Raw genomic sequence first — 12004 nt, 5'->3', positions numbered from 1 at the left:
ATGGGAAAGGATTCAGGAGAATGGTGCAACACACGTAACTGCTGACCTCGATGTAGGTCGCTGAATTACATGTGGAACAAAACTCAGCCTTGCAACAGCAAATGTTTGCTGATTTCAGGAGGTCATTGATCCTGATTGAATGAAGCCACTCTGCCCTTTGTGGTGCTGGTGTTGTTTGGACAAACGGTGTGGAGAACAGTGAGGAGGGTCAAAGACTCTTTCCAAAGCTGCACACAACCTGACAGAGCTTTTTGCCTGGGACAGACAAGTGGCCCCAGAAAGTGTGAGTCTGTGCTGCCATACAGCACGATCATGGCTGCCAAGTGTGCTCCCCATAAACATCGTAATGAAATTCTTATTTGCAGCAGGACAGATATGTGAACAGTGCTCTGTTAACACCATAAGAAACAACAAAAAAGTTGGGTATATAAAAAAGCAAACTAATAATAATAGTGCAAACAGAGAAACTATATCCTCAAGTCTCTGTAGGTCAGGTTATTTGGAGGTGTTTTTGAGAAGCGGGACCAGTTGGGGGAAGACAGCTGTGTCTGTGCTGCTACAAAACCTGGATATGGGACGGGATGGGAAAGGATTCTGGAGAATGGCAAAGCATTGGTGCAACACGCCCAACACAGCTGTAGGTCGGCTGCCCTCTACGTAGGTTACTGAATTATACATGGAACCTTGCCACAGCAAACTCTTCCTGAACCAGGATGTTACAGTTATACTTTCTTCCCAGTGAAATGAGAGTGTGGCCAGGGTGGTGTGGGTCTGATGATGCTGGCTGCCTTTTTGAGGCAGCAACATGTGTAGATCCCTTTGATGGTGGGGAGTTCAGTCCCCGTGACGGACTGGGCAGTGTTCACCACTTTTAGCAGTCTTCTTCGTTCCTGGGTGTTTAAGTTGCTGAACCAGGCCGTGATGCCAATATGCTCTGCTGTACACAAGGGAGTATTTGACGACATGCCAAATCTCCGCAATCTTGTCAGGGAGTAGAGGCATTGATGGGCTTTATGTTTACATCAATGCGCTGGGTCCAGGACAGATCTTCACAAATCTGCACGCCAGGAATCTGGTGGTTTCGACACTCTCCAGCATCGTCCTATTGTTGGAGACAGGTTTGTGGATCCTAAGCCAGCCAGGTCTTCACACCATCTTCCTACTCTCTCCCCATGCCCTCTGACTCCCTTGTGGTGTAAATGTCGATCTCTCTCCTCCTCGAGTATATTCAATGAGCCTGTCTCCTCAGCTCCCTGGAGTAGACGAGTCCAAAGATTCAACACCTCCTCTCCTGACCAAAGAAATTTCCAACCAGGGCAACACCCTCTCTGCATCAACCTATTAACCATCCTCTGAATCTAATGTTTCCGCAGCTTCTGAGGGCCCCGGTCACCCAGAGAGTGGTGAGTACCTGCCTAGCACTGCTGGAAGCTGGGACGACGGCAGCATTTAAGAAGTGTTTATAGGAGAACTTGCATCACCTGGCCATAGAAGGCCACAGACCAAGTTCTGGAAGATGGGATCAATACTGATGTTGCCCGCTGGCCGGTGTAGACCTGGTTCCTGACTGTATGAATCTATGAATCCCTGTAATTCTACCATTTCTAAACTCCACTAAGCACATTCTTCCTTGATACTTAGTAGTCAATTCATGCAGCCCCTCTGCATAACAGTGAAGGTGGGCATGATAGTGGGAGGACAACTTCAGCTACCACTACACAAAGGAGGAATCCAGGGTTTAGAGGGAAGAATGGTGAAAATGGTCAGATATCAAGATACCAAACTATCACTAGTATCTAGAGTGATGCTAGAGGCTCTGACAGTGGCCTCAAGTAGAGGAGCAGGAGGTGGATGCATCACCAGAGCTCCAACGTTCCCCACCCGCAATCACAAACGTGTACACACCGCTGTACACAATCCCCATGCATCGATCTGGTTCAGAAATGAGGGGCGGGAGGAGGGTAGACTGGGGTGACCTCAGACAGCGCTAGGCCCCAGGTGTTGACAGAGTGTTGTCCCATCACTGTGCCTGGTCATTCTGTTTGTATCCGCACTCACCCCCCGCAGGAAACTATAACAGGAGGTGCACCAGGACCTCTCCACCCCCAACAACGCAAACGCCTCCGTTGATGGGGAGAAGACGAGTTTCTTCCCGCAATTCGGACTGTAAACGCCTTTCTCACCAGGGTAACTGTACCTCACTTATTATTATAACCCCTCGGGTGTCAACATCATTTCTGTCCACTCGTAATACCTTCTACTTGACTTGACTGTCTAAAACACAGCAACATGCTCTAAACCTGTCAGGAATGAATAAACACAGCTATTAATGCGAGTGAAAACATACTCGCCGTAATAACTGTCAGCAGGAATTACAATCAGTGGATGAATGCAACCTGCACTTAGCCTTATTGGTTAAATGCTGCTGTCAGTAATTGATAGAGATGGACAAATGTGCACTGTAGTCAATGCTGGTCTGTCAGGAATCAATGCTCGTGCATCAATTGAGTGAAAGCAAGTGGCTAAATGTGATCTGTAGTGTAGGCAAAAACTCTGAGTAATTAGTGGATGGGGTATAATCAGTAACTCAAGCTTGAATACCACCCGTTTTGGAACATGAATAAAATAGTTAAATTAATAATTAAATGGGTTAATGAGGAACCTTCTTGTTTGTTGATCAATCCGGGGGCTGTGTACATGACCCTGGTACATACATGTCCAGGCTTTGTCTACATGACCCAGGTACATACATGTCCAGGCTGTGTCTATATGACCCTGGTACATACATGACCGGGGCTGGGTCTATATGACCCAGGTACATACATGTCCAGGGCTGTGTCAATATGACCCAGGTACATACATGTTCAGGGCTGTGCCTATATGATCCTGGTACATACATGTCCAGTGCTGTGTCTATATGACCCTGGTACATACATGTCCAGGCTGTGTCTATATGACCCAGGTATATACATGTCCGGGGCTGAGTCTATATGACCCAGGTACATACATGTCCAGGGCTGGCTGTATTTGACCCAGGGTACATACATGTTCAGTGCTGTGTCTATATGACCCAGGTATATACATGTCCTACACTCAGCAGCTGGGCAATTTGAATTCCCTGAGTTAAATAAGTCTGCAATTAAACAGTCGTCTCCGTGTGGTGACTAGGGAACTATTAGACTAACAAATAAACAAAGAACATTGAAAATTGACTCAAAATGCTGGAGTAACACAGCTGGACCGGCCGACAGCATCTCTGGAGAGAAGGAATAGATCCAGAGATGCTGCATGTGCCGATGAGTTACTCCAGCATTTTGTGTTTATCTTTGGTGTAACCCAGCATCTGCCGTTCCTTATTACACAATAAAAACATCTGGGTCTCTGTGTTATGTAGGAAAATATGAATGCCGTGGACAGTGAAACGATGGAGCCCTCACTAGCACGACTGGGAGCACCTTCAGCCTGGGCTCAGCAGCAACTCTAGAGGGTGTCTCACTAACACCATCTCGAGAGCGTCTAGCAGTGGGCAATGGATGCTGGCATGGTACATGGCCCCCACATCACACGGAGAGTGAGGAGGAGCAGTGGTGGTGAAGTTAGTCCACAGAGTGCGGATGAACTCACCTGCGATGCTGAACAGGCTGCTGACCGCGCAGAGCCGCACGATCACCGAGAGAGAGATGACCAGCGACCCACGCCGTCTCACCCCCGTCCTCATCCTCAGAGTGTCCTGGCCCCTGCTGCTCTCCGAAATATCCCGACTTCTCTCTGTTGCCTCTCGCTGACTTGTCGGCACATTCCTTCTCTGGGAATCAAAGCGGTTATGCAGCAGTCAGCTTGGACTGGGACTGAGGACAAGGGTCTGGCAAGGATTAGGGGTTCCTGTGTCTTTCTCAACTCTGATGCCAATAACTAATCTGCCATAACATCTGGCAGCACCAAGCCCTTAGCAACTGTGTACCGGAGATGGGCAGCTGTCCATGGAAAGTAATTGGAAAATGATTTTATTCATCACAATAGGAATTCTAGACAATAACATGAATCGTGCCAGAGTCATTATGCACAGAACCAGCCCCTTCAGCCCTTCAGCCCTTCAGCCCTTCACTGTGTCTGGTTCACAACGCACACATCCTTTATTTTCCTCACCGCTCACCCTTGCCCACACGGACAACTTACACTGGCCCATTAACCTACCGACCTGTTTGTAAACCCACACGGTCACAGAGAGAAGATGCCAACCACACACACATGCCCATACACAAACACACACCTGTACACACAAGCGTGTTTACACACACACACACATAGCATCCCTGAGGTCAGGCTTGAACCCAGATGTTACCTCTGTGTGGCAGTGGTTCTAGCAGCACCTCAGCTTTACCTGCCTCAGGAGGCAGAGTTGGCAATCGACCCTGGCCCAGACACAGCTAGGGCAAAGGTGGGACCCGCGCGGAGCCATGCAGCTGCTGGAGGTGGGGAGAGGGGCTGAGGGACACAGGGTGGAGGGAGGAGGAGGTCATGAGAGGGGCTGAGGTGTGTGGTGGGGAGGATAGAGGTAGTGGAGTAGAAGGTGTGCGGGAGAGAGAGGGAGAGTGGTGATGGAGGAGGTGGGGGGAGGGGGGAGATAGGGGGGGGGAGATAGAAGCAGGAAGAGAGATAGATAGGGGGCAGGGAGTGGGGAGAGAGGGAGTGGGGAGGGAGGGAGTGGAGGGGAGAGGGAGGAGAGGGGAGTGGGGAGTGGGGAGAGGGGAGTGGGGGAGAGAGGGAGTGGGGGGGGAGGGAGTGGGGAGGGAGGGAGTGGGGAGGGGGGAGTGGGGTGGGGGGAAGGAGTGGGGGGAGGAGGGAGTGGGAGGGGGGAGTGGGGAGGGAGGGAGTGGGGAGAGAGGGAGTGGGGGGAGGGAGGGGGGGGAGGGAGGGGGGGGAGAGAGGGAGTGGGGAGGGAGGGAGTGGGGAGGGAGGGAGTGGGGAGAGAGGGAGTGGGGAGAGAGGGAGAGAGCTGGAGGGGAAGTGGGGAGAGGGAGAGGGGAGGAGAGAGGAGAGAGAAAGAGAGAGGATGGGAGAGATAGTGTGTGAGACAGGGGTAGAGAGAGAGAGCGGACAAGGGGGTCGAGAGAGAGAGGGGGAGGGAGAGGGAGGGAGGGGGAGAGGGAGGGAGTGTGGGGAGGAGGGAGTGGGGGTGGGGAGGGAGGGAGGGGGGGGAGGGAGGGAATGGGGAGGGAGGGAGTGGGGAGTGGGGAGGGAGGGTGGATGGGGAGGGAGGGAATGGGGAGGGAGGGAGTGGGGAGGAGGGGAGTGGGGAGGGGGGAGTGGGGGAGAGTGGGGAGGGAGGGAGGGGGGGAGGGAGTGGGGGAGGGAGGGAGTGGGGAGAGGAGGGAGGGAGGAGGGAGAGGGAGTGGGGAGAGAGGGAGTGGGAGAGGAGGTGGGGAGGGAGGGAGTGGGAGGGAGGGGGTGGGGAGGGAGGGAGTGGGGAGGGGGAGTGGGGAGGGAGGGAGTGGGGAGGGAGGGAGTGGGGAGGGAGGGAGTGGGGAGGGAGAGAGTGGGGAGAGAGGGAGTGGGGAGAGCCAGGAAGGGGTGCGCTGTTATTAGAGAGGTTTGGTTTCGGGCTGGAGTGGAGAGAGAAAATAAATATAAAAGAGCAATGAGTTAAAAGAGTGTGAGTGTTGTGGACTGTGAGGCATGGAGTGGTGGGCTGGCGCTGTGGAGCAATGTTGAGCACATCCAGATCCTGGCCTGGCTCCAGCATCACCTCGGTTCCTCCCACAGCCTCCAGCCAGCGACACATCCAACGTGGAAATTGTTCCATCCCATCTGAGCACCGTCTGCTGGTGATTAACTCAACATTGGCCGTCGGTAATGGAGGCGAGAGCAGCACCAACACTGACTGTGTTACAGTGCAGAGCCTGCACTGGGTGCATCACAGTCTGTGTCACAGGGCCCTCTTACTCTTCACCCTCAACCAACGTCCAAAGTGGTCTCTGCCGGAGAGAAACATTTCTCACATTCTACGCCTCCCATAAACGTCAGCATGTCTATGGCTCCCCCTCAGCCTCCTCTGCTCTGGGGAAAACACAGTCTCTCCAGTCTCCACACATAACTGCAACTTTAGAAGGGATCTGATTTGTTTATGCAGAGGGTGGCTGTAGTCTGGAGCGCACGGATTGAGGGTGGGGGAGGAAGAGACTCTCACAACATCATGAGGATGAAGTTCAAGTGAGTTTATCGTCATGTGTCCCTGTATAGGACAATGAAATTCTTGCTTTGCTTCAGCACACAGAACATAGTAGGCATTTACTACAAAACAGATTGTGTGTCCATATACATCATATAAATATCTACACACATGAATAAATAAACTAATAAAGTGCAAAACAGATAATGGGTTACTGATAATCAGAGATTTGTCCGAGCCAGGTTTAATAGCCTGATGGCTGTGGGGAAGTAGCTATTCCTGAACCTGGTTGGTGCAGTCTTCAGGCTCTTGTACCTTCTACCTGAAGGTAGCAGGGAGATGAGTGTGTGGCCAGGATGGTGTGGGTCTTTGATGATACTGCCAGCCTTTTTGAGGCAGCGACTGCGATAAATCCCCTCGACGGACTGGGCAGTGTTTACTACTTTTTGTAGTCATTTCCTCTCCAGGGCGCTCAAGGGGTGTGGGGGGGAACCACGGCCCAGTGTACCGTTCTGACGGCTGATATGACCATTACTACAACTCCACGTCCCCGTCCCTGCGGTAACCTTTCACCCCCTGCTTATCAAGAATCTGTCCACCACCGCCATAAATCTTCCCAAGATTCTGCTTCCAGCGGCCCTTGAGGAAGTGGGGTCCAGAGAATCTCCATCCTCTGAGAGGGGAAATCTTACTCCATCTGTGTCATAACTAGGCGACCCCTATTATTTGTAAACAGCGATCCCGAGTTCCAATTCTCAGCAAGGAAGCAATGTCTCCACATCCATCTGTTCAGACTCAGGATGTTATGTTGCCCCTCACATTGTCACACAGAGGGGTTCTGTCCAACCTTCCTCTGATGGACAACACACCCATCCCAAGATATCCATCTGGTAAACCTTCTCTGAACTGATTCCAAACACATTTACATCCTCCACCATGTCATGTATTGACGAGGTCCCATCAATCTTTACACGGTAACTGAAGTATAAACTTCCCGCTTTTATATTCAAGTCCCAATGCACTAAACAGTCTTAAGAACCCGAAATGTCACCTATTCCTTCGCTCAATAGATGCTGCCTCACCCGCTGAGTTTCTCCAGCATTTTTATCTACCTTTGATATTTCCAGCATCTGCAGTTCTTTCTTAAACAATAACATTTGTTAGTCGTCCTTATGTCTTGCTGTGCCTGCACACTAGTCTTATGGGGACCATGCACTAGGCCATCCAGATTCCTTCACATCTCAGAGGTCAATAAATCTCAGCAAATAATCTGCTCCTTTTCTATTTTTCCTGATAAATTGTCAATTTCAGCTTTACTTCATCACACATCATTTGCCAGACCTTTGCCCAATCATTTAATGTATCTTTATCTCAAATGCAGCCTCCACATGATCTCTCCACAACATACCTTCCCACCTAGTTTTACATCCTCAGCAGATAAATAATGAATTTGTTTCTGCCATGAATAAAAGTCCAAATACACCATGTATCTTGTTCACCCTTTTCCATTTTATTGCAACAAAACATCTCAAGAGATTTGCCGAACATGATTTTCCCTTTCACAAATCTGCAGTATGTTGATATTTGGGATATAATCCTGTCATTATTTTCCAAACAGTCTGTTACCACTTCTTTAATAATAGATTCCAGCAACATTCCTGCTGCTGTTGACAGGCCGACTGATTTGTAGCTTGGCTTTCTCCCTGCTCACTTGAAGAGCAGAGTTACGTTTGTTGCCTTCCAATCTACCGTTCCTGCATCTATGCCTATCTGGAAGATGCAACCCAGTGCAAACTCTACCTCCATCATTACCTCCTATCAAAACCTCCAATGCAAGGTGTCTGCACACTCAGCTTTCAGACAGGCACTTGCTCCGGAACAGAGCAATAGATTATCAGATAAAACACCACTACCCAGTCTTACATCTGCAAAGACTTACGATAGGTGTGACACGTAATATACAGTAACTGTCCTTCTCCAGCCCTTTGAGAGTAAAGTACAACCATATTGTTGGATGGGAGGGAAATATATAAACTATCTCCAGAAGAGGACATTGTTTTAAGATAAGATAGCAGTCATTTAAAACTGAGGTAACCAGATATTGATTTCACAGAGGGTGGTAAATCTCTGGAATTTTTAACCCAAAATATTGTAGAGGCTAGATTACTAGATATATTTAAACAGGAGCTAGAGATAGTTTGAAAAAAAGCAAGTTAGTTCATGTCAAAACAAGTTGAGTGTGGAGGTACAATGGCAATCTTGCTTCCAGCAGCATATCAGGCACATAGATTCAGGCAACACGTAAAACATGAATAGGTGTCACAGTGGCACAGCTGATACAGCACCAGACATCCGGGTTCGATCCTGATCTCGGGTGCTGTTTGTGTGGAGTTTGCATGGTCCCCCTGTGACAGTGTGGGATTTCTCCAGGTGCTCGGTTTCCTGCAGGTTAATTGGCCTCTGGAAATTGCCCCCAATGAGTAGGTAGTGGATGTGAAAGTGGGATAACATGAACTAGTGGGAGCGGGTGAACAATGCTCAGTGTGAACGCAATGTGCTGTTCACAATGCTGTTTCTCTAAAACCAAAAGTAAAATTATATATAAATTATACATAAATTCCACGAGAAGGTGGGAAAAAAGACTGTGCAAGTAGTGCTAAATACACTTAGAAAACCAGCCCATAGTGCTGCAAGATGCAGCCCGCCGTGTTCCATCACCAGGTACGACTCAGGGTGTGCAGGTCACTTCAGTAACCTGATGGTTGGAGGAAAGAAGCTATTCCTGAATCAGCTGGGCAATACCATACAACTCATGGCACATCTTTGGTGAGATAGTGCTTTGGGAGCTTTACCCCGTATCTTTGTATGAAGTCCTCTGCCGGTGCTGGCAAGAAGGAGCTGTACCGCAGAACATGATGGATGCCATGATCATTACTCTCTTCAAGAACAAGGGCGAGAGAAGTGACTGCAACAACTACAGAGGCATCTCCTCCTCAACATCGTTGGCAAGGTCTTTGCTCGGGTCATCTCGATCCGCCTGCAGAAGCTGGCAGAACATGTCGACCCAGAGTCACAGTGCCGTTTCCAAGCTGGAAGGTCTTCTCCCTTCGCCAGCTCCAGGAGAAGAGCAGAGAACAGCCGATGCCCCTGTATGTTGCTTTCATCGACCTCACCAAGGCGTTCGACCTCGTCAGCAAAGATGGCCTATTTAAGGCTCTGCCAAAGATCGGCTGCCCACCAAAGCTGCAGAGCATGATAGAATCCTTCCACACCAACACGAAGGGGACAGTGCAGTTCAATGGCAGCTTCTCTGAGCCCTTCGACATCCGCAGTGGCGTCGAACAAGGCTGCGTCCTCGCTCCCACTCTCTTTGGGATTTTCTTCGCTCTGCTCCTGAGACATGCATTCGGCACTGCAACAGAGGGGATCTACCTGCGTACTAGATCAGATGGCAGGCCTCGTCTTTACACTTTCCCCTCTAATCTTAAAGTTACACGCTCCATTATTTAACGTTTCCAGTTGACTCCATCAGAAGGGAGTGGAAACAGAATCTTTGAACATTTTTAAGATATGTTCTTGAATGTTCTGCAATTAACCTATCCATGTCCTTCAGAGATACTGCCTGACTGACTGAGTTACTCCAGCACTTTGTATCTTTCCTTGGATTTGAGTGAACTTCCTGACCCTGCACTCTGCAATTCCTCTGGTGCATTGGGTGGGAATGATGTGGAGCTGATGATCTGTCAGTTGGAGGGAAATGGGAGCATCGGGCCAATCCCACTGGCTGTTGGGTTGTCATTGGGAAATCCCTGGGGTTTTCTGGGAGCTGCGTAAATAGTTTGTCTGAGGCATGGGTTTGAGTTCAGGACGATGGCACGGAGAAGCAAGATAGTCCACTGCACTCTCTGTCCAGCGCTGGGTGGCCTGATGTTGGATTCTCTCGTGTGACCAGAAGCTGCTAAACTCAACAGACACACCGAATAACAGATTACGATGCACGTACCTGGTGTAACGGGGGCTGAAGGGCATCATGTCTGCAGGCTGCCCAATGGTGGATATGTGGAGCAGTGGAAAACTGTGGAGACTCCTATCAAGTTCACCTCCAAACCCGTGGAACTTGGAGTCAGCACTACCCTCATCAACTGGACCCTTGACTTCCTGACCAACAGACCACAATCAGTGAGGTTAGGTGACAAGTCATACTCGACGATAATACTCAACACTGGTGCCCGCAAGGCTGTGTTCTCAGCCCCCATCTATTCTCCTTGTACTTCATGACTATGCAGTCAAATACCAATCCAACTCAATTTACAAATATGCAGATGTCATCACTGTAGTGGGCCAGATATCAAACAATGACGAGACGGCATACAGGAAGAAGACTGAAAACCTCGTATCCTGGTGCCAAGTTCTCCCCCAATGTCAGCAAGGCAAAGGAATTTGTGATCGACTTCAGGAAGTGAAGCTGTACACACACCCCGGTATACATTGAGGGCACCGAAATAGACATGGTTGAAAGATTCAAGTTCTTAGCAATAAATATCACCAACAATTTGTCCTGGACCAGCCACATCAAAACAATGTCTCTACTTCCTTAGAAGGCTTAGAATGTTCAACATGTCCCAACAACTCTCACCGACTCTACAGATACATCGTAGAAAGCATTTTATCAGGATGCATCACAGCACAGCTTGCAAACAGTTCCATCCAAGTTGTGAATGCAGCCCAGACCATCACACAAACCAACCTCCCAACTCCATCTACACCACGCTTCCTCGGCAAAGCCACCAGCATAATCAAGGACCAGTTCCACCCTCATCTCCCCTCTCCCATCAGGCAAGAGATACAGAAGTTTGAAAATGCACACCTCCGGATTCAGGGGCAATTTCTTCCCAGCTATTATCAGGCAACTGAACCATCCTGCCACTATCTAGAGAGAGATCCTGGCCTCCCCAATCTACATCATTGGAGGCCTTTGAACTATTTTTAAGTGGACTATCGTGTTATACCCTTCATCCTGTATCTGTGCACTGTGGGAGGTTTGATTGCAATCATGTAGTCTTTTCAGTGAAAGGATGGCACATAACAAAAAGGTTTCTCACGGTGCCTCAGTACACATGACAACAATAAACCAAACTAAATTAAACTAGAAATGAGGGGATGTTTCCAGTGAGCTGAGGAAATGCTTTGGGGGTGAGGAGGGCGTTGGATGACAGAGGCTACCACACCACAATGGGCTTGGTGCACTACCCTGCCAGTGGACTATGGCACAAACCCCTTGGACAATCTCTGCACACATCTGTATTTTGATCTCATCAGAATATATCGTACCAGAATCTTAAAGGTTCCTTTTAAGTGTTACTTGATACGATGCCTACTACGGTTCATGTAAAGATGTTGCACAGTGATACAGTCCTGTCAGAGAATCCCACAGTCATTCCTCCCACATTGATACTGGAGTATACCATGGTGATAAAGCCCCATCGTTCTTTATCATTGTGAATCTATTACAGGATACAGCTTAGGGTTCTTTCTTTACACTAACACTACTGGTACATCCCAGCAAGGTGCTCTCTCCTTGAACGGGTCCACAATCTCTTTGCCCTGTCCCAAAACATGACATTTGTCTTTCACATTACCCCAGGATGCAAGATTGCGAGATCCTTCTTGAAATTCTGGTCTTGAAAGGTGCGAATTGGGAAAGCATGAGAAGGGAAGGAATGGAAGTGTGAAAACGCACACCTCCTGATGCAGGCACAGTTTCTTTCCAGCTGCTATCAGGCAACTGAATCATCCATCCACAACCTGAGAGCAGTGCTGAACTACTGGGCCTCG

The 12004-nt window shown here is 49.2% G+C and overlaps 1 protein-coding gene across 1 annotated transcript in view; it reads right to left on the bottom strand.

Moving 5' to 3' along the window:
* Nucleotides 1-4012, bottom strand: part of LOC129705898 (protein FAM180A-like) — a 12927-nt gene extending 8915 nt beyond the window's left edge. Inside the window, exon 1 of the mRNA XM_055649799.1 lies at nt 3625-4012. Coding sequence (XP_055505774.1) covers nt 3625-3718 — 94 coding nt within the window. The 5' untranslated portion in view covers nt 3719-4012. The remainder of the gene's footprint in view (nt 1-3624) is intronic.
* Between the last annotated feature and the right edge of the window lie 7992 nt (nt 4013-12004).

This window comes from Leucoraja erinacea, chromosome 18 (assembly GCF_028641065.1).
Source record: "Leucoraja erinacea ecotype New England chromosome 18, Leri_hhj_1, whole genome shotgun sequence".
Classification (NCBI taxonomy): Eukaryota; Metazoa; Chordata; class Chondrichthyes; order Rajiformes; family Rajidae; genus Leucoraja; species Leucoraja erinaceus.
Note: the sequence above shows the minus strand (reverse complement) of the source record. Positions and strands in the feature narration are given on the sequence as shown.